Source organism: Lolium perenne, chromosome 6, assembly GCF_019359855.2.
Source record: "Lolium perenne isolate Kyuss_39 chromosome 6, Kyuss_2.0, whole genome shotgun sequence".
Lineage (NCBI taxonomy): Eukaryota > Viridiplantae > Streptophyta > Magnoliopsida > Poales > Poaceae > Lolium > Lolium perenne.
The window spans coordinates 22223737-22246505 of NC_067249.2; the positions used below are offsets into that span (position 1 = coordinate 22223737).

At 49.1% G+C, this 22769-nt stretch overlaps 3 protein-coding genes across 3 annotated transcripts; all 3 read right to left on the minus strand.

Annotated features, from left to right (window-relative positions):
* Positions 1–9016: 9016 nt before the first annotated feature.
* On the minus strand, positions 9017–12949 carry LOC127308636 (scopoletin glucosyltransferase-like). Its single transcript, XM_051339504.2, has 2 exons — positions 12647–12949; positions 9017–10629 (listed from the first exon to the last, which is right to left on the minus strand). Exons 1-2 carry the CDS (start codon positions 12782–12784, stop codon positions 9223–9225), a joined length of 1545 nt encoding a protein of 514 aa, XP_051195464.1. The 5' UTR covers positions 12785–12949; the 3' UTR covers positions 9017–9222.
* Positions 12950–13904: 955 nt separating this feature from the next.
* Positions 13905–15259, minus strand: LOC127310693 (UDP-glucose flavonoid 3-O-glucosyltransferase 7-like). Its single transcript, XM_051341343.2, has one exon. The coding sequence runs from the start codon at positions 15188–15190 to the stop codon at positions 13955–13957; it is 1236 nt and encodes a 411-aa protein (XP_051197303.1). The 5' UTR covers positions 15191–15259; the 3' UTR covers positions 13905–13954.
* Positions 15260–19215: 3956 nt separating this feature from the next.
* Positions 19216–21106, minus strand: LOC127308630 (scopoletin glucosyltransferase-like). Its single transcript, XM_051339498.2, has one exon. The coding sequence runs from the start codon at positions 20798–20800 to the stop codon at positions 19274–19276; it is 1527 nt and encodes a 508-aa protein (XP_051195458.1). The 5' UTR covers positions 20801–21106; the 3' UTR covers positions 19216–19273.
* Between the last annotated feature and the right edge of the window lie 1663 nt (positions 21107–22769).

The following is a 22769-nucleotide window of genomic DNA, read 5'->3' on the forward strand; positions in this document are numbered from 1 at the left end:
CCGGCAACCAAAAATTTAGATGCGGACCCGACTACCAAAAATGTAGGCGCGGATCCGGCAACCAACAATATAGGTGCGGATTCGACTACCAAAAACGTAGGCTCGGATCCGGCAACGAAAAATAGGTATGGATCCGGCTACCAAAATATAGGTGCGGATCCGACTACCAAAACCAGGATTTAAAATTTTCAGATCTAAGGCAGAGTCTTCCTTAGGAAGGTCCAGCAACTCAGATCGAATCTTTGCAGCTTCGTCCAACGCAGTGGCGGTCGTAGCTGCAGTACTTACCAGTGCGTTTCCGTCAAAATCGACGGTCTCGCCGATCAAGATGTTTAACCCGCCGACTGGGATGATGAAGAACTTGACGGGGTCTATCCTAGTCGGAATCCAGAATTCGACAGAAGGACGATCAGAAAGTTAAAGCTTCCCATGGTGGAACCCTCCCGGTTCCGGCCTCCAGACGCCGCTGGCCCCACGGTGGGCGCTAACTGTCGTTGCCTACTCGACGGTACCTCGGAGGAGGGATTCTCACGAGGGGAAAAAGAAGTAGGGGCCATAAAACGGAGAGCACTCAGGATGGTGGTACGCGATTTACCCAGCTTCGGAACACCTGCTCGAAGACAGGGCCTACTGCTCCTTGTCTGGAATTATCTGGGCGCTTTCGCGTTGTTACAATGAGTTGTAGTTGTCTCGCTTCTTGCTCGAGATCTGCCCTAAGGGCTCCCAGGATCCGGCTTATATAGGCTCCCGGGTCTAGGGTTTATATGGAGAGTGCTACCCAGAATACAAGTTGCCTAACTACGGAATATTACATTGCCGTGTACGTCAAGGATCCAACTATGCCTAACTTGTCGTCATGGATCCGGCTTCCTTCATGGGCCTTCATGGATCTGACTCCTGGCATAGACCTCTTCAGATCCGGGTACCTCCTTGGGCCTTCATGGATCCAGCTACCTCGGTAGGTCGGTTCGGATCCGGGTACCTCTGTAGGTCGGTTTGGATCCAGCTACCTTCGTAGGGCGGTTCGGATCCGGCTACCTTCATAGGGCGGTTCGGATCCGGCTACCTTCGTAGGGCGGTTCGGATCCGGCTACCTCATAGGTCGGTTGGGATCCGGCTCCTTGTTCCTGGGTTGGACATCTTCCATCTTGATCAACAACAACTGGGCCGCCCGGTGGGCATATGCCATCACCACCATATGTGGGCCACGCAGGCTTGCCGGAATCGGACCATGTCGATGGTATACCTATGAAGTATATCCACGATACCGGACCCACCAAAACTCTCAGAGATGGGTCCCAGCAGGCTCTGACATGCGGCCCCCACAGATCTTTGGCATGCCGGACCCACCAAAACTCTCAGAGAAGGGTCCCAGCAGGCTCTGACATGCGCCCCCCCACAGATCTGTGGCATACCGAACCCACCAAAACTCTCAGAGAAGGGTCATGCGGCCCCCACAGATCTCTAGCATGCCGGACCCACCAAAACTCTCAGAGAGGGGTCCCAGCAGGCTCTAACATGCGGCCCCACAGATCTCTAGCATGCCGGACCCACTAAAACTCTGAGACGGGGCCCAGCAAGCTCTGAAATGCGCCCCCCACATATCTCTGGCATGCCGGACCCACCAAAACTCTCAGAGAAGGGTTCCAACAAGCTCTGACCTGCGGGGCCATGCGTCCAAAATTGATGGCATGCAGACACTTGTGCTAGCACGTGCGCAAAAAAATTGGCATGCCAACTGACATGTGGAACCCATGTTGGTGGTACTGACAGTTCTGGTCCAATTCGCATGCTGGGAAGCTGTCGGAACGGGCGGCTCCATGCAGGTGGGTCGTGTCGGCACCTGACATGCGGGCCCGAGTGGTGCAGGCCAGTACATGCGTGCAGACAGTGGTTGTCTTCCCTTACATGTGTGAAGGAATCGCCGCCTCGACCGACTACTTAATGGAGAAAGGAATGCTCCTTCCTGAGGTTTTCTTGAGCAATAAGGTGAGGCCTGTGTGGCCGTTGGACCTTCGTGGTCTACACCTCCTCAACGCAGACGTACTCCCCTCTTGTGGGAGGAACTGCGGGAAACACATCGTGTCTCCTCTTCGTTCCCCGGTTGTCCCGCTCCTTTCTCATACTCCTTTGTGGTTCCTTTACTTGTTGCACTGCATAGCATCATCCTAGGTTCACCGTAGTTACTAAAGCTTTCACCTTTACTTCTGCACCGCCTATAAAGCTGAAAAAGACATAAAAATTGGTTAGCTCCTATTCACCCCCCTCTAGTCGCGCCTACGATCATTCAGGACCAGACCAGGATCTAGAAGATACTAACTACTCTTAACAGGGGTGCTCTCGCATGGTGTCTGGAAATAACCCTATTGCAATAATTGAGATGAATCTCCCCGAGTTCTAACGGTTGGGTTGTTCTCATATTGAACATGGCATCCCCTCGCAACAATATTCCAACACAAAGTATTAATAGCATGTAAGTGCATTATCATTTTGTGTTTCCAACTTGCATAGTTTATTCGATCAAAGTAACGATATTTTCAATGATATACATCACTAATCGACATAGTTAGTTTCGTAAGACAACCTATGTATACAATTCTATAGAAATATATTGGCGGAAAATCAGATTGCAAGGAAGTAAGTAAAGTAGGGATAAATATGGAAAACACGAGGACTTATCCCGAGGTTCGGATAGTTGGTGCTATCCTGCGTCCTCTTTAGACAAGTCTAGGAAAAATGGTCGAACGAACAATAAGTCCTTATATGGTACGGATTGATTTAGGCATGCACATTTCCAGCAAATTTCTAGCCTATCCAAAATTTCAGCATACCAAACTCGGTAGTGCCGAATGAAAATAGAGAGAATTCACATTAGTCTGTCAATCTCATTAGGTCAAGGTACCGAGAAACGAGGCAGACATACTTCAAGCTTACGGAAAAGAAGAAAAGTAGAGATTGGAGATTTTATATTCCCTCCAACCCAAACCACTTGTCACATGTGATTTAGTACAAATTTGCACTAATCCATGCCAAGTAATATGGATGAAAATGAGTAATAGATTTTAAGAGGGAAACTTTGTGACAATCTGTAAGGGATGTTTTCCCTGCTTTGCCAAGTGCACGTCTTGATAATGCAACATACATAGGGAGTGGTGTTTTATCACATGGGATCATATGATCCCATTATTTTGAAATGCATCTTAGTTACATTTTAAAACATCAAAAATTTTAAAATAAAAAATTGCATATACATCTTCACGTGCTACACGTCCACAAAGTTGTTTCATGAAAATTCGACTTGTCTGGTGGCATGTGTAAAAAAGATAAAATTCTGTTCTAAAAATAAGGCTTGTCACAACATAATTTTTCTCTTTTTTTACATAGACCACAAAAAATATCGATGTATCTCGAAACTTGCCGAACGAACATATATTATGAAGATGTACATGTAGAATTTTTTATCAAATTTTTTTTGACACTTCGAAATATATTTTCTTGGTAGAGGGAGCATACATACCCTGGAGCCAAATTGAATTTCCATACATATGACTAATAAAAAATTACATTTCATGAAAGCCTATACTCTTTCATATATTTTTTAAAGGCAGGCATGATCACTTATACAACTAGATGATAGCCCGCGCTTTGCAGCGGAATATGCGGTATAGTTTTTTTGACATGTACAAACTTGGGAGACAATAGCAAATAAATGACGCTATAAAAGTTTATTTTAAGGTATATTTTCCTTGCGAGAAATATTTAATGCCTAATAGCTTTGCAAGAAATATTTAAATAACCATTGATTCCTACAAAACACACTCGAGATTTTCTAGCTCAACATATTGTTGTGCCAACTTCCAATAAGACGTAGCAGTGTACATGTTATCAGCCATCTTCAATGAATCATTGCATTACTTCCATATATCATGGTGCTTTTGGCAAATAAAATCTCTTGTTGGCAATAATACTTTACTTCTGCAAAGTGAAATTATCCTTTACTTGTGTAAGCTGACCATCCAAGGTTTGATTTTTATCACACTGAAAAAGAAAAACATATATAAATAATTACAATCTGAATTCAGTAAACAATGTCAAAAACTATTAGAATCTGAATCCAGTAAATATTTTGTTGGAAAAGAAACTAATAGTAACAATGCCAGGACTTAATAAGGATGTTAAAATCAATGTGCGCGATTAAACACCTGGGAGAGTTATACTTTAAGTCTACATGAATATCTTCTTGCACTCTCAAAGTCCCCATCTTCAGTCATCTAAAAAGTTGAAAAGGCGTGAGTAGAAAAGATTATTGTAAGGTTTAAAGGACTATACTCATAACAGATCCAGGAAAAAAATACAGGCCTCAGAAAAGTAAGAGGAACTGTAGCATTTTAAAAAAGAGGGGAAGGCGCTACATGATACGGATTGGCCCAACTCCTGGATCCATGAATTTCTTAGAAGGATCTTTCGCACTTCGGCTTAGAAATCATGGTGACAATCTAGGTGAGGCGTCGATTTTCTAGGACCAGAAGGCTTGTGGTGAAGCTCCAGACAAACGTTGTAGTTGATGTAGGAAATCTGAATGAAAAAATCTGTAATTCACAATCTAACAGATCAATCCTTAATGTCAGCAATCTGCTAGGAACGTTCATCCATATTGTAGTACTAATAGTAGCTCAAATCAAAATGTGCAGATAACTAAATATTTTGTAGAAAATAGTAAACATAAAGGTAGAGATCATCGCACACTGATGTTGGATGTCGAGTAAGAATTGATGAATCCTGCAATTAGAAACAGGGAAACACATCAAACCAGTTTTTAAAGGAGAAGATGTCGTATATTCCAGAGAGGTGATAGGATGAGCGGTAGAGCTCAGACCCACCAAGGGATCGAAGCAAGGAGCAGCTAGCATGGGAGATCATGCTCAGACGTTGCGGCCATGGAGGAGCGAGATGCAGAGTAGGGAGGAGCGTGGATTTTGGTTCCGTTGCGAGCAGTGAAAAAGTGGGTTGCTGAAATGGTGAATATATGCAGCCACAAGCGTGGGTTCAAGTGGTAAATGGGGAGAAAATACGCAAAATGTCTGGTATGCCTCCATCCGTTTCATGTGCTATTATTTCTCGCAGAGTATGTGCATCGTCGTAAAGATTATTAACTGAGGAAAGGAAGCACAAACGCACAAAGCCACACCAAACGGTCCGTGGCAGCTGGTGTGCTGTAAACGTGAGAGAAGAGAAGTCAATAATGGGCCACAATGAAGCTACTATAAATCTATAATGGAATTCATCTACTAATATGGATTAATGGGTTACTTCTGAATGTTGCTCATCAGTTTTTCTTTGTTGCTGAGGTGGCAAGTTAGTGGGCACATGATGATGTGGTATAGCTGCATGTTAAGAGAAATATGATAGTGGGGATAAACTTCTCAGTTGTAGGAATTAGTGGGATCTTAATCACACGGAAGTTTAAATGCTGCTCTAATGTGGAGGTGAATCAATATTGTACTAATGGGGAAGGTGAATCACGATGGAAGACACAATGCATGGTTTGGAAGGGGAAATGACGGTAGTAGTACATGGCTACATGGGTCATGTACATGATGACGTGGAAGAATTGCTTAGGTGGCAGGTTATGATTGCTTAGTGATGCTTGATGAGGTGGATACCTTGCATGTGCAGGAAAATAGGATCACCTATTAAGAATAGAAAGATATGAGCTAAAAACATGTAACACTTGCAATAATGGTTAGTTCACCCCTTTAATTAACTTGTCATGAATAATAATCCAAAACCCTTTTTCGGATCTTAGAGTAATTTCATAGTATTTTCGTCGTGAAAAATGTCCCTTTTCCCTAGTAGGAATGCCTTCTCCTGTTCAAATTACTGACATTCGCGTTTTTTCTTCTTTGTTGAACGTATGCTTTGTACCTCATGGTGATGGTTGCATAGTTCATCTATCACTGTCCAGTGAAAAACAAAAAAGGAACTGGCCAGCTAGCTTAGCAAACGTCTCGGTAGTTCCTACATTTCTGCACAAAGACACACATGTCGTGTAGCACCAAATCACGTATAGTAGTAATCGACCAATTTTATTTTGTGCAACGGTCATGCATGTACATGACGTAATCAATCAATCAAGCTAGTGAACAACGTACAATATACAATTTCAACCTGTTTGTTGGGCAATCAGTGTGGCCTCAGTATAAATACCATCCGCTTCAAACTGCCTAACGCACGAAGGAGAAGCACGCCATAAGCCAAAGCTCATCCGGTTAAAGATGCTTAATATCTGACAGACCATGTCTTAGTTTACCAAGGTGAGCATCTCTTAATTATCGAGCATGTCTTATTGATTTCTTCTGGTCCTTTTGTATTTATTTACCATACTAATTTTGCGTTTAGTCAAAGTTAAATTTCGTAAAGTTTGGCTGTATATATTGGAAAATATCAATATTTATAATACCAAATACATATGATATGAATATATATTTTATGAAGATCCTAATACCATAGATTTATATTTTAGATGTTAACATATTTTTGTATATATTTGGTCAAACTTCGCGAAGTTTGACTTTGACTAAACACATAACGCAGAATAATAGTGAACAGAGAAAATATGATAGTACTTATTATTCAATTTTTTTGTTTCTCACTTTTTTGGTGGGAGGTTTCTATCCTAGGTGGGGTATTCTCGCCGAGAAAGTACCAGGTTGAAATCATGCATATTATAATGAACACACACAATGTGTTTCCAAAAGTTATCAAATTAATTTGGACCACAATTTTTTTGCGAAAAATAGTTGATAATATTAAAATTCCAACGTTACACGGAGACCCAGAAAACAAAGAAAATTATCTATGAATGAACTGAAGTAAAATTCAATTTCATTTTCTTGATTGTATAAAGTAGACTTATTTGAAATAAAAATATGTCGTGGCAACTTAGCCATCAAAATAAATAGAAAACCTAGTTAACCAAACTGGAGAATAGATTTTTTTTCAATACTCAAAGGCACGTCTTAGTTATAAGCATATTGCTAGATCAAAACACCTAAGTGATGCAAAACATCAGTAAACAAATGAATCTACTGGCAGGCGCACACCACTTGGAGACATACATGGGTTGTATTACCACGTGCTCGTGCCGATACAGCCAGCCGAGACCTACCTCCCAAATTCTGGTACGTCTTACAATAATACAATTTATTTTCTCTGATTATTTATTCCATTTCTAAAAATGTGGCATTTTGAATTTAGGTTCTCCACCCAGAGTCAAAATTTCAAAATAGCTACTCATACCTCTTATGGTATTTGTATTGCATACTTAAAACTGTCTAGTTCTATTTTGAAAGCATCTAGTTTGATTGAGTTGCATAAACAATATGATTTATTAGAATTAATTTATAACCCTTGCTAATATCAAAGAAATAAAGCCTTATGAAAAGCAAATGGGTGAATAATTTTCCTAGATAAACAAATTAATTGTTGTCGATTTGTAGATGGTCGGGATCACGGTGGGAAGCATGTGCTTGCACGACATGATTGCTCACATTAAGGGGGAGGAAGCACACGTCCAATACGAGTGGGAGGTGCACGCCTTTGATGTGCTCTATGGCGGCCTCAGAGCAGTGTGGAGAGACAGAGAGCCACGTAGACGAGGCACCATCAACATCATGTGTGCTTCTCTGGCTACCTGGATCTCACTCCTCGTCCTTTGTGGTGCCTATAGCAGCTTGCCAGAGTACACCTCGACTGGGTCACCAGAGATCCTGGTCATCGTGCTCTCGCTGATGCCGCTTATTGTGGCAGTTTCCTCGAGAGGACGTCTCCCGAAAGACCATGGATATCAAGACGATGTCCGTCGAGAGAAAGGGTCTCCATGTGACCACCACAATGGACCTCTACGATTTTGATAACCCTAGTGGCACTTCTCGGTGCACCTTGTTTAAGGGTCTATGTACCAGCTCGACAATGCTTCATCAAGTGCATATAATGCGTCTTTATTTTCTTTAGACCTCCCTGAAGTTTGCACTGCTAAGGGCGTAATCAACGTATCCTTTACACCGTAAGGTCTTCCCCTACAGTAATGCAGTTCACAAAAAAATACATGTATCCTAACTAGCCACTTATTTAAAGAAGGTGCAGACTTTCAAATCTGGTTCCTAGCAGAGAAAAAAAAAGTGGAATAGCGATACATATATTTCAGCGGATTTTGGCGTTTCAGAGACCGAGCTCCTGGAAGTCAAGTGCTCTGCGTTTCTTTCTTATAAGATGGTATTTAAAAGTTTCGAGCAGTTTTGAATTGTTTTTCACATATACATACATATGTTTTGTACAAACTTGTAAAAGTTTGTTGAATAATATGTTCCTATATATTTTTGGCTACACATAAATCATAGAAGGGTGACTCTAAATAGAAAAAAACTTGATTTTGGTGTTCATATTTGTCTTGTGTGTGTAGATGACATCTGAAAACATCCCATTCGATAAAAACTTACATGTATTAATTTTAGAATAAAAAAGGGCTCAATAGCATGAGTGATGCTTTGGGTCTTGGGTGTGCCTATGCTCCATTTATTTTGAAATACATTTTGATATATTTTTAAATTAAAAAAAATTCAAAACGGTTCACGAGTACATCTTCACATGCTAGGTGCGCACAAAATCTTTCCATGGAAAATTGAATTTTCATTTGGACCGTGTAAAAAAGATAAATTATGGTGATAAAAATAAGGCTTTTTGTAAGACATGTTTTGTTTTTTTTACATGAACGACATAAAGTATCGTCTTTTCACGAAACTGTACGAACAGAAATAGACTGTCAAGATGTAAATGTAATTTTTTATTGATTATTTTATAATTAAAAGTATGCTTTTTAGGTGGTGGGAACCTATACATTTCCGGGAGGCTAATGAATTTCTGCTCATAGCCACCCAAGCTCCACTTCAAGTCTCCTCATTTACACACGTATACCATCGGGCACTATAACCACAGAAGATAAAGAAAGAGTCACATGTGTGCAAGATGCCAAGATCGATACTGGTGCAATTAAGACTGATCACTGATGGACATGTCACATTGGTACGCACCCTAGCTGGAAACATGGCACGAGCGTGATCTGGAAAAATAGCTAGCGACATTCAAGGTACAACAGCATCGGTCGGTAGTCGGTACTGTGACGAAGAACGGGCCACTAGCTAACGGACGAAAAAATGCCAACTTTCAACTGACGGGTGAAGCTCCATCTTCTGCCCGGACCTCTTCTCCTAGCATGACGGAGCACCGGCGGCGCCGGCGGGCCATCAACTCGTCCATCAGCCGTCCGACATCGCCGTATGAAGACCCACCCTTCTCCACCGCGCTCCTCGCCTTGACACCGAGTTCATTAGCCTTCTTCCGTATAGCGTCTCCCTCCTGGTTGTCGCCCATGAGCGTCGTGATGGATCGAGCGATCAGCTCGCTGGCGATCACCTCATGGGCCTCCAGAGATGAGCCATAGTCCTTGGCACCGATGCTCACACCCACCTTGAGCACCTCCACGACCAGCTTCTCGTTGAAGAACTGGTCCGCGTACCGTGGCCACGTGACCATGGGCACGCCGGCGCTCACGGCCTCCAGCACCGAGTTCCAGCCGCAGTGCGTGATGAACCCGCCGAGGGCCGGGTGGTTCAGAATGTGCCTCTGCGGCGCCCAGCCCCGGATGATGAAGCCGCGGCTGTTGTCGACGTCTGCCGTCAGCTCGGCGAAGCCTTCAGGCATCCAGTCGTCGACGATGGCCGCTCCACCACCGATAACCCACACGAAGTTCCTGCCCGAGATGACAAGGCTGCGGGCGATCTCGCGTAGCTCCGCAGGGGAGAAACTGCTTATCGTGCCGAAGGAGACGTATACCACCGAGCCGGCCGGCTTCGTGTCTAGCCACCGGAGACAGCCATCCCCTGGCGGGAGTGCGTTCCCCTTGGTGCCGCTTGCAGCCGTGTCCATTGTGCCGAGCGCGACCGGCCCGACGAGCCACGCCCGGCGACCGAGCGTCGCGCGGAAGTGCTCCACGTAGTTCGGCTCCAGCTCCTGGAAGCTGTTGAACACCTCGCCGAAGCTCCTCTGGTCGGCTGCGTTGTTGCTCTCGAAGAACTCCCACAGGTAATCCTCGGGGTCCATCATCTGGCTCTGCCGCAGCTCGACACGGTGCGGCAGCCCCGGCAGGGAGACGAGCCGTCCGCCGTCGTTGTCTTCGGGGGAAGTTGTCGTGGTCTCCAGCGGGCTGTTGCGAAGCAAGCTCTCGTTGCAGGACCGCGCGAACACGCTGCTACCAAAGAAGACGAGCCGCGGGACGTCCGCGGACCAGGTGAAGAAGCTGTCGGACACGACGGCGTCGACGGGGTGGTTGTCGGCTAGGAACCGGCAGAAGGGCTCGCGGAACAGCTGCACCGCCTGCATGTAGTTGGCGCTGTAGTCTACCTGCAACGTCGTCAAGGCCGAGACATTCTCGACGCCCGGCGGGAGCCCCACGTCGGGGAAAGGCATGAGGGAGATCTCGACTGCCGAGGTGGAGTCGGCGCCGTGGAGATTGGCGCGGTCGACAGCCGGACGGATGGTGTCGGCGTTGACGGGCGTGGTGAGGATGGTGCACTGTAGAAAATTGTAGAATCCTAATATTTGTTTTTGTTTCGTTGTTTAGGTGACCCTCATGTGGTATATATAGAAGTACAGGAGGGAGGAGACTTGGAGTACAAGATGTTATCTCTAGAGTCCTAGTCTATCTCTATGTCCTTATACGTATTCTAACATTCCCCCTTAGTCGTAGCGGGAGTGAAGCGGACGATTGCGACTGAATTTGAAGTCCCGCGCTTTCGTCCTCTTCTCCTCCTTGTCATCATCGGCGTCCCCTTCTGGTTCCTTCTCTTCCCTCCCGCAGTCACAGCGGGAGTGGCGTAGACGCAAGTGACGACGTGGACGCTGTCGACTGGAGTTGTTGCCAATGTGTCACTGTAGACGTAGCCTTGATGTCGATGTCGAGGTAGCCGATCGTGATGTAGCCGTGGTCGAGGTAGTCGTGGTCGATGATGTAGTCGTCGTATGTGGTGTAGCCGCCTTCGCCGGAGGCGCAAAAAAAAAAAAATTGCGCGGGTTTCTTCTTCGTTTTTTTTATTTGGACGGAGCTGCAACCGGAGCCGACGTTTTGCACCTTAAAAGGTACCGTCGGGGGCGACGTTTTGCACCCTGAGGGGTACCGTCGCAGGCGTCTTGCGGATGTCAGAGGACGTGGTCGTAGGTGAGACCACCAGTTTTGCCAGGACTGGAGGAAGCCCACCAAGCACACACGGTTTTGCCAGAACCATGTGCGCGGTTGTGGTGTGTCGATGCAGTCTTAGCCGTCGGACGCGGTCAATACCGGCGTCGTGCCTTGCAGTTGTACTGTCAGAGGGCGTTGTAGTTTCATGTCCATCATGTGGATGATGTTGTGCGGCGGCGGCGTAGTGTTGACGACGATGTCGATGATGACCACGGTGATGTAGACCTTGGCGATGATATGTCGGCGATGAAGCAGCAGGCGTGTCGATGATGATCTTCGCTTGAAGGCGTCCCTTGCAGCGATTGCTCCTAGTGTCACGCACGTCCTGGTGCATGGCTCGTATATATGCAGCTGCGATGGAGCCATGGAGGAGCTTTGCCTTGTGCCCAGCTCTTGAGCGTGGCTCTTGTGCGTGGATACTGGCGCTACATCTCTTGCCCGCGCGAAGGCTCGGAGCAGATCGGATCCAGACGTCGGCGTGCGCGATTTCGCCCGCCTACGATGTGATGTCGATGACGCCGGCCGGGTCTGGTGGTTGAACGCGCGTGTCTCCTGGTCGTTGAAAACATGCTCTCGTGGAGAGGCCCTGGTCTTGCTTGGGACTTGGGCTTGATCTGCTAGCTTGTTGCTGCTGCTTGCCGATCGGCACGCTGGACTGCATGTTCTACTGCCGGTGTTTCACCAGGTCCAGCGTGAGGCGTGTCGTCCGGCAGATCAGATCTTGCCGTTGGTTGCCCGGCCGCGCGGGACGCGTGCATGTCGCCGGATCAGCGCCTGCCGATGGCGTGGCCTTGACACTCAAGCTAGAGCGCGTGTTGTCGATGTAGACGCCCGGAGTCAGAGGTCGAGCTGTGGCAGGTGTCGATGTAGAGCCCGTGCTCGCAACACACCTTCCCGATCGTGCAGCCCCTCGATGCCGGATTTGAGAGAGTGCCGCCACCGAATTTGCACAGATGGCCGCCGGAACGGCCGTGAGTTTTAGGGATTTATTTTCTGGCTAGTTGGATCTAATCTAAGAATTGGAAATTTCGAAATTCTGGAACTAATCTAGTTACTCGAATTTAATCTAAACTAGGAACCGATCAGATCTTAGATCAAGATCGGGTGCCGCGCCCCGAGGAGAGATCTCCCCGGGGGTGGCGCGATGCGGAAGTGGTGGGAAGACCTAGGATCGGCGTCGTGAGACTAACCGCTCTGATACCATGTAGAAAATTGTAGAATCCTAATATTTGTTTTTGTTTCGTTGTTTATTCTGGTGACCCTCATGGGGTATATATAGAAGTACAGGAGGGAGGAGACTTGGAGTACAAGATGTTATCTCTAGAGTCCTAGTCTATCTCTATGTCCTTATACGTATTCTAACATGCACCTCGCGCCGCGAGCGGCGAATAGCGCGGCCATGTCGGCCACCGGGATGAGGTGTCCGGCCGCGAAGAAGGGGAAGAAAAGGATGTGCAGCGGTTGCTGCCGCGGCTCATCCCTGGTAGCCATGCTTTCTTGACAACACACGTAGTGTGTTCTACTCCTGTGGTGAATGTTGCTTTTGGAAGAAATAATCTGCTGCCTTTTTCTGGTCGTTGAACTAGGAGTCTCGGAGGAGCTGAAGAGGAAGACTTGGAGCGTGAGGAATTATTGGAGTTGCTAAAGAACAGAATTGTGAATAAGGTCCACAGGTTGGGATCTCGTGACCAGGCCACTCCAACGGGTCACTGCCGTCACAATCTATCCGTCGAGAAGAGCAGGAGTCGGTACGGTTGCATTATTGGCTCTTTTTTTTCAATGCAATCAACAGCTTGGATCCAAGAGAAGCTATTTAGGCAAATATTTTTTTAGAACGTACATACGAGGGGTAGGTTTGTTAATTATTGGCTCTTTTTGTTAATGCAGACAGCTTGGATCTAAGAGAAGTTTCAATGACTGAAAAACAGTTTACTTAGGCAAACAATTTTTCGGAACCTACATACGAAAAGCTAAATCGTGTACTGATGGATACCCATTAGGAATCAAAATTTCCTATGATCGTACGTGTTTTATAACATATTGTAGGTCTATCGGGCCATGCTCCCATCATGTTGACCACTGGAATACCTAGACCGCCATCTACTTGCTGGTTCAAATTCAAACTTGGATGCTTATAGTGGGAAGGTTTCCATTACATGGTCAAGAGGGTCTGGGAAAGATCTGTTGCCCGTGGGGTAAACTCCACTGGATGCCAGAGCCGGACACTACTCTCGTCAGTTGGATGCAGGAGAAGAGGGGGGGGGGGGGGGGGCGATCGGGACCTATGGACGGCGATGCTGCTCATATGCTGGAGTCTCTGGCGCCATCGAAACGACGTGGTCTTCGAAGGTGCAGCTCCTTCCAAGGACGTGGTGATTCAGAAGATCTCTGAGGATGCAGAGCTATGACGAGCGGCTAGACTGTTTAGAGGCATGCTTGCGCCTGTAGAAAAGTGGAGATGTCGCGAGTAGTTGCTTTAGCTGTGTGTGCTACCCTCTCGGTTTGGCGTGGTGTTGCACCAGTGGCGTTGTGCAGAGGTGTGTTGTATTTTGGCCCCTTGGCCTCTTCTTCTATGAAACTGATACGTCTATCCATAATGCATCTTTGAATAGATTGTCGTCTATTATAGATGACATTGAAGCTTTCGCAGAAGTTCGACCGCTAACCGCACAAGAACTGGTCGGCGTACCGCAGCCATGTCACCATCGGTACACCGGCGCTCACGGCCTCCATCACAGAGTTCCAGCCACAATGCGTCACGAACCCGCCGAGGGCAGGGTGGTTCAGGATGAGCGTCTGCGGCGCCCAGCCCCGGATGATGAAGCCGCGGCTGTCATCGACGTTTGCCGTCAGCTCGGCGAAACCTTCAGGCATCCACTCTGATGATTCGGTGCTTTCGCCGGCACTCATGGCCCACACGAAGTTCTTGCCTGAGAGGTCGAGGCCACGGGATATCTCGCGCAGCTCCGCCGGCGAGAAACGTGTTGCCGTGCCAAAGGAGACGTACACCACTGAGCGGGCAGGCTTCGTGTCTAGCCACCGCAGACAGCTGTCCTTGTTAACCTCGGCGTTGACGTTGGCGCCGCTGGCAGCCATGTCCTTGGTGGCGAGGGCGACCGGCCCCACGAGAAACGCGCGGCGGCCGAGCGTCGTCTGGAAGTGCTCCACGTAGTCCGGCTCCAGCTCGTGGAAGCTGTTGAACACCTCGCCGAAGCTCCTCTGGTCGGCGGCGTTGTTGCTCTGGTAGAACGCCCACGCCCCCGGCTGCTTCCGGGGGTCCATCATCTGGCTCCGCCGCAGCTTGACGCGGTGCGGCAGCCTCGGGAGCGCAACGAGAGCTTCAAGATCGTCCTCACTTGTCGTCGTCGTCTGCAACGGGTTGTTGCGCAGCATGCTCTCGTTGCAGGACCGCGCGAACACGCTGGTGCCAGTGAACACGAGCCGCGGGACGCCGTGCTCCGCGGCGGCGTCCACGGACCAACTGAAGAAGCTGTCGGACACGACAGCGTCGAGGCGGTTGGCGGCCAGGAAGCGGTGGAATGGTTCTTGGACCAGCTGCACCGCTCGCACGAACTTGGCGCGGCAGTCTACCTGGAGCGTGGTAAGGGCCATGTAGTTCTCGACGCCCGGCGGGAGCCCCACGTCGGGGAACGGCATCAGGGCGATATCGATTGTTGGGGAGCCGGTGCCGTGGAGAGTACAGGCGTCGTTGGCACGGTCGACGGCCGGGCGGATGATGCCGGCGTTGACGGGCGTGGTGAGGATGGTGCACCTCGCGCCACGGGCGGCGAAAACCGCGGCCACGTCAGCGGCCGGAAGGAGGTGCCCTGGCGCGAAGAAAGGGAGGAAGAGGATGTGCAGCGGTTGCTGCTGCTGCCGCTCATGGTGCGTAGCCATGGATGGGGATGGCTGTTGCCGGTAGGCAGCTCGCTCGCTCGTGTCGTTGGGCGCTCCAGTTGTTTCTGATTTTGCTCTCACTTTTCGTGTGTGGTAGAAACTCGATGAGGCATGATCTGACCGGGACATGTGGAGACGTGGAGTGAACGCGACAGGTCATCTCGACCAGATCCAAATTTGCTTTCGGCGCTATTGCAGGTTTTCGATGACTTCAGATGCAAGCAGAACATATGTTTTTTTTTTTTGGCTTATTTGGCAGATTCTCTCTGCCTCACAATTATTCCCAACCAGCAAGCGGAAGAGCATCTCCTCCAGCTGTTGGGTTCTCATGCCGAAATCTGGCGCTATTTAGCGCCGGATGGATGTAAAACTTAGACTGGGGAGGTTCTATTTTCCTAGTGGCAAGCCCAGGGGAAAGACCGAATGTGTTTGAATTCAAATAGAAATAGACGAAAAAACATTGAAACTTAGGCAAAATTTAGAGATATTTAATATATATATGCGAGTTTGTACATATATAGGCTGAATTCAAAAAGGGAAACAATGACTAAAATTTAAAAACGGCGTTCTACATGCCAAAATGGCGGTAGAACGCCGTGTAGTCGCCGTCGTCGTCGTCGTCGTCGCTGGAGTCGCCGCCGTCCTGCGTTGGCGGCGCTTGCTGGCTGCTCTCGCCGGGAGCCCAACGGCTAGACCCCTTCCCAGGGTCGCCGAGGCGTGGCGGCGACGACGTTGGCTTGTACCACTCATCCTCGCTGGAGTCCTCCAGCTTGATGAGCGGCGCGCCTCTTGCGGGTTGTGCGGCCGCGGCGGCGGCCAGGTCCAGCAGCTACCGTTGCTGCTCCGCCTCCTCCCTCTCCCGGTCCTGCCTGGACCAGGCGAGGGCCGTGTCCATGGGAAGGGCATTGTCGGCGGTTACGAGGTCTTGGAGGGACCTCACGATCGCCTCGGCCACCGACGCCTCCCCGGCCCGCGCGGCCTCCTCCGCGGCGAGGTCAGACGCGGCAGCAGCCATCGCTGCGCCCTCCTTCTTTGCCTTCCTCTTCCTCCCGCGCGTTGGTGATGACGAGGCGCGCGCCCCCTCGCGAATGACGAGGGCGCCGCTGCTGCGCCCTCTGGTCGGCGGAGGCGACGCCGGCTCCGTCTTCACCATCGTCCTCGGCGTCGCTGGAGGCGCGGATCCGTAGCTACGCAACGCAGACCTCGTCGCCGACCTCGACGAGGATGACGACGCATTGCGGTGAGGCATCCGCGAGCTTCTGTGTCGGCGTGACACGGAAGGCACCGCCGCCGCCGGCGGCATCCCCAGGACGGGGTAGTTGCCGCCCCTCGATGTGCGCAAGCACATTCTCGAGGGTGCGGCCCGGCGCGCTCCACTAGCGGCGGCGGCCGGCAACTTTGTTGCACGCAGGAGGAGGGGGAGGACCGTTGTACGTAGTGAGTTCTCGTTCATACCTTCGCCGGAATAACTCATTCCAGGCGGCGTAGTTGTCCGGGAAGAAGCGCTCCTCCGTGCGCTGCTCGTCGCTGAGGGTGACGAGAACGGCATCGAGCGCGTCGCTGCTGCTGGCGTGTGAGGCAGCTCCTTGTGACGGTAAAGCACACGTCCGTTGGGAACCCCAAGAGGAAGGTATGATGAGTACAGCAACAAGTTTTCCCTCAGTAAGAAACCAAGGTTTATCGAACCAGTAGGAGATGAAGGCCACGTGAAGGTTGTTGGTGAAGGAGTGTAGTGCGGCGCAACACCAGTGATTCCGGTGCCAACGTGGAACCTGCACAACACAATCAAAATACTTTGCCCCAACTTAATAGTGAGGTTGTCAATTTCAACAAGCTCTACGGTAGTTCTCCACTAATAGATTTAAACTACATGATGCAAGAGGTTAAACATGATCTATGAGAGCTCAAAACAATTGCCAAGTATCAAATTATTCAAGACAATATGAGGCATTTTCTGTTTCCAACCAAATAACAATAAGAACAAGTGCTGCGGCTTTCAGCTTTCGCCATGAATATTAAAATAAGATGAAGAACACAAGTGTTCAAATGAAAAATCGGAGCGTGTCTCTCTCCAACACAAGAATTGTTGGGATCCGAATTTATTCAAACATAAACATAAATAAAAGAAAACAGACGCTCCAAGTAAAGCACATAGGATGTGACGGAATAAAAATATAGTTTCACTAGAGGCGACCTGATAAGTTGTTGATGAAGAAGGGGATGCCTTGGGCATCCCCAAGCTTAGATGCTTGAGTCTTCTTGAAATATGCAGGGATGAACCACGGGGGCATCCACGAAGAGGGAAATTATTAAAAAAAGACATACAAAGAATGTTTGGTCAAGGGAGACGATCCTCTTGACGTCCAATATATTGCCATAAAGGTTGAAGAAAAGCTTCAACAAATATACCCACAATGGAAAATGGAAATAAAACAAGAAATATTAAATGAGGTTAAAGAAGAAGTGAAAGAAGAATTTGATAAAATAAAGAAAGAGTATGATTACTTCGGTCAGCTCCTAAATAAAACAGACGAAACAATGGAAGACTCCCAACATCCTGAACAATTCAATAATATTGATATGTCTATCAATAATTCGGGCACAGAGGACCAGCCCAAATCCATCCAATCACAGTTTAAATTGATATTGCTATCTTATTCAGGCGAGGAGGACCTATACCCGAATGCTTGGTAATTTTTTGACATTCATAATTTTTTTATGTATATAAAAATTATAATATTAATGATAATAAAATTCTTAATCTTAATCTAATCATAATTGTGTAAGTATCTCCAGCATGCATGGTTGAATTTGTATGAATTTGGAAGGAACATTCGAAGTTTATTCAGCTCCGAATGAGAATTGTTCAATTCCATTGAAGTTCATTCCCCTCTTCATTTCTGCAAAATTGATGAAAGAGAGAATATATCAGGCAAACAGTTATCCTTTCCTTTGATATGTTCAAAGACTACTTTATATCCATTTCCTATTATGATATCTTCAAATAAAACCCATCTTCTAGTAGAACTTTTCTTGCCATTGATTTGATTATAGTATCTACATATTGCTTCGCAGTCACTTCGTATTGAGAGAGGGTATGTATCAATAAGTTACCTTTTTTTTTGTTACACATCTCCATAATAGATCGTAAGTGGAAAAACAAAATGGTCAGTGTTTGGAAAAAAGAAATGATGCATGTTGTTTTTCGCAAAAGAAAAAGAGTCACATATTGACATATGATAGCTTTCATATATAAAAAATTGGACTCGGTAGATTGAACTCAGGATAGCTTCAAAGAAACTAAAAAACTGGGCAGGATAACCCACGCGCTGCCGCCGTCAAGGGAGAGAACCGCATGTGCGCAAGGGAGAAGGCCCCGCCATCGCTGTCATCGCCGGGGCTTTGCCGGCGGGACCTCTAGCGGCGGCAGGGTAGGAGGGGTTGAGGATGGCGGCGCTAGGGTTCCTCCCAGGTCGCCCGCTCGGGAGCAACACATGAGCTGTTATTTCCAAGGAGTTGCTCTGGTCCGCTGGTTATACGCTTTTGTGCGAACTCTTTTTGTAATTGCCAGCTCCAATACTCGTTTTAGTAAGTGATCGCAAGCGGGAGTGATGTTTTGGCACATGGGAGCGTATGCTCCCTTTATTTTGAAATACATGTTAGACACATTTTAAAATGTCAAAAAAATTGAAACAAAAATTTTGCACGTACATCTTCATGTGCTACACGCTCACAAAGTCGTTTCATGAAAAATCGACATGTCATATGGCGTGTGTAAAAAAGACAAAATTCGGTGCTGAAACAAAGACTTATCACAAGATAAATTTTCTCTTTTTCGTTTAGACTACAAAAAATATCATTTTTTCGTGAAACTTGACGAATACACATATATTATGGAGATGTACATGTAAAATTTTTTATCAAAATTTTTTAACACTTGGAAATATGTTTTTATGGTAGAGGGATCATACGGACCCGGGAGCCGAATTGAGTTTCTGATCGCAAGCGAACTAACCAGCGAAACAAAAAGTTCAAAGGTACGAAAACACATAAAATTTAACAGAACCGTCAGATCAGAATCCATCAGCTAGCCCGGACGTTTTCTTCTACACTGTTACAGCTCCGGCGAGCCATCAACTCATCCATGAGTCGTCCAACATCGTTGTAGGAAGATCCACCCTTCTCCAACGCCTTTGTCGCCATTGTACGAAGCTCCCGAACCTTCTTGCGCAAAGCATTGCCCTCCACACTATCGTCCATCAATCTCTTGACGGCCGCAGTGATCATCTCGGCACCGATCACCTCATGGGTATCGATGGCCGCGGCGGAGTCCCTGGCACCGACGCTGATGCCGACCTTGAGCACCTCCACCACAAGCTTCTCGTTGTGGAACTGGTCCCCGTACCGCGGCCACGTGACCATTGGCACGCCGGCGCTCACCGCCTCCAGCACCGAGTTCCACCCGCAGTGCGTGACGAAGCCGCCGAGCGCCGAGTGTTTCAGGATGAGCGTCTGCGGAGCCCAGCCTCGGATGACGAAGCCACGGTCACCGCGCGCCAACAGCTCCGCGAAGCCTTCAGGCATCCACTCCGACGATTCGGTGCCACTGATGACCCACAGGAAGTTCTTGCCGGAAAGGTCGAGGAGGCCGCGGGCGATCTCGACCAGCTCGGCAGGCAAGAAAGTGGTCAACGTGCCGAAGGAGACATACACCACGGAGCCTGCCGGCTTCGCGTCTAGCCACCGGAGGCAGCTGTTGGCGACGCCGTCGGTACTAATGCCTCCTGTCGCGGCCACATCTCTGCTGTCGGTGGCGAGCGCGACGGGCCCGACGAGCCAGCCGCGGCGACCGAGCGTGGCGTGGAAGTGCTCCACGTAGTCCGGCTCGAGCTCGCGGAAGCTGTTGAACACCTCGCCGAAGCTCCTCCGGTCCGCCGCGCTGGCGCTCTCGTAGAATTGCCACTCCAACGGCCGCTTCCGGGGATCCAAAATCTGCCGCCTCCTCAGCTCCATACGGTGCGGCAGCCCGGGCAGCAAAACGAAGGTGTCCGGATCCTCGTCGCCGTCCGGGCAAGCCTCCAGCGGGTTGTTGCGCAGCGTGCTTTCGAAGCAGGACCGCGCGAAGACGCTGATGCCGAGGAACACGAGCCGCGGGACGCCGTGCTCCGCGGCGGCGTCCGGGGACCAGGTGAAGAAGCTGTCTGTCACGACGGCGTCGACACGGGGGCGGCTGGCGGCCAGGAACCGGTCGAAGGGCTCCCGGAGAAGCAGCGCGGCATGGAGGAACTTGCCGTAGTACTCTGGTCCGTGGGACTGGTTCATGTACCTGACGTTCTCGAAGCCCGGCGGGAGCCCGACGTCGGGGAAAGGCACGACGGAGATGTCGATCGGTATGGCTGGGGCGGAGTCGTTTGCGTTGTTGGCCCGGTCGACGGCTGGACGGATGATGTCGGCGTTGACGGGCGTGGTGAGGATGGTGCACCTGGCGCCTCGGGCGGCGAATACCGCGGCCATGTCCGCCGCCGGAATGAGGTGCCCAGGGGCGAAGTACGGGAGGAAGAGGATGCGCAGGGGTTGCTGCTGCGGCTCATTTCTGGTAGTAGTATCCATGGAGTATCTCTTTTCTCCCCAAGAACTGTGCTAGCTCTTGAAAGAGCGGAGGAGGAAGAGTGACGGCTTATCCAGTGGTGAATGCACACACTATTTCTCGGGGAGACTGGAGGAGATTTAGATGCGGCTTTTGATGCAGAAGATCGAGTGATTGATGCAGCATTTTTTTCCTTTTCTTTTTGGTTGCTATGAAACAATTCTGGTGACCAAGGTTTGTAACGTAGCGATTTATTAATTTCCTCGTGATGGATGTGCTAAGTGGCTTCACCAGTTGCGCCGAAAATAAGTGGGCTGCTTTGCTGTTGCTAGTACTTTGGCTACTTTGTAACCGTGCAGCCTGATATGCTAAAAAAGGTGTGACCAGATCTTCAGCGACAACTAACTTCGTTTTCAGTAAATGATGTCATCATCTAACCCATGTTGCAATCGTGACTAGCGGGAATCACGAATTAAATTTAACTTAGTTGCGTTCCAACTCGCAACTAAAAAAATAAGTTCAAATCCTCACGCAACTGGTTGGGGGAGTGGATGAACAAACCCAGCACCTGAGTTCAAATCCTCACGGACGCGAATTTAGGTTTCCATTTATACTTGAGGCCCAGGCTAGACCTGGTACTCACGCAATTTATCTTGAGGACTATGCTTTAATCTTAACCAAGATTAAAAATCTTAGTACTCATGCCAAATGGCTGTGTGCATCCCTGGTTGGTGCAGAGGCCGGGAAGTGAAATTCTCCCCATTTTTAAAAGACGGCCGCCTCCTCTCCCTAACCTAGCCGTCGCCTCCTCCTCTCCCGCCCCCCTCCCGGGCGGCGGCGGAGGATCTACCCGCCCCGCTCCGAGCAGCCGCCCCCGGATCGCCGCTGCTGCCTGCCCTGGCCCCGGCCTTGGCCTTGGCCCCGGCTTCGGCCCCAGCCCGGCCACAGCCCCGGCCCCGGCCTCGGCCACGACAGCGGTGGCGGCGCCCCTTCCGTCGAACGACGAGGGGGAGGAGAGGGTTTCCACGGTGGCGTTCCATGGGAGGTGATGAAGCACCGGTGGAGGAAGCCGGGCGGCACGGCTACTTGGCCGGGGCCTGATGCTCTCCGTCGGTAGGCATGGAGGATTCGGTGGAGCGATGGCGGCCTCCGCCCCCGGTGACGGTTCAGCGGTGGTACGCATGATCCGCGCCGCCGTCTTCTTCCCTGGTGATCCGGCAGGAAGGACTGGCGGCGTGGGGGCTGCTGGTCTTGCTTTGTTTTTGGTGGCGGTCCTCGGGTTTCTCGCAAGCGAAGATGAAGATCTACCGGAAGTCAGTTTGCTTTGATCTGGCTGGAGAGATGAGTTCCGGAAAGCTCCGCTGGCGAATGGAACAGTGCATATTTTGCCTGCAATTTGCTAGATCGGGTGGTATTCGGTCGCGCGCACCCATGTTTTTATTCCGACCGTTTGGTTCCGGAGGGAGCGCCGCGAAGCTATATTCTGTGTTGACATCTGGTGACTTTTTGGTCCATGGTGAAGTCAGAAGAAGGAATATCATGAAGGACGGATTGGTGGACTGACTAAAGGAGGTTCGAGTCAACGTGATGCTGAAGGATCTGCTTGGCGTTCCGGGCTTGCAGCAGTGGTATGCATGTGGGGGCGGCAGCACAGGGGAAGTCCGGAGTCTTACCTCTCAGGGTGAAAACCCAAGGTCTGGCCTTAACTGGTTGTGCCTGGCAATGTTCTTGTTGGAGGCATTGTTTTGAGAGTGGGGACTATCTTCAGGGAGAAATCCTAAGACCTTTGGTCGGGCGACGACGGTGCTGGTGCACTGTTTCCTTCTTGGAGGCGTCGTTTTTGGAGAGTCTGTACTTCAGGTGTTGTCACGGTGGTGGTTGTATTGCTGTTGCTAGGTCTGGAAGGCTGTAGCGGGACTTTTATTTCTTAGTTTTATTTTCTCTTTTTTGGCTGTGTGCATCCGCACTGCCATTAGGGTGGAGCGTTGTTGC

Excerpts from the sequence above, each read along its gene's own strand:
- LOC127310693 (XM_051341343.2), bottom strand. The coding sequence starts at position 15,190 with ATGGCTACGCACCATGAGCGGCAGCAGCAGCAACCGCTGCACATCCTC.
- LOC127308636 (XM_051339504.2), bottom strand. The coding sequence starts at position 12,784 with ATGGCTACCAGGGATGAGCCGCGGCAGCAACCGCTGCACATCCTTTTC. Across the intron at positions 10,630-12,646 it reads CGAGGTGCATGTTAGAATAC|TGCACCATCCTCACCACGCC; the intron begins GTATAAGGACAT and ends AATTTTCTACAG.
- LOC127308630 (XM_051339498.2), bottom strand. The coding sequence starts at position 20,800 with ATGGATACTACTACCAGAAATGAGCCGCAGCAGCAACCCCTGCGCATC.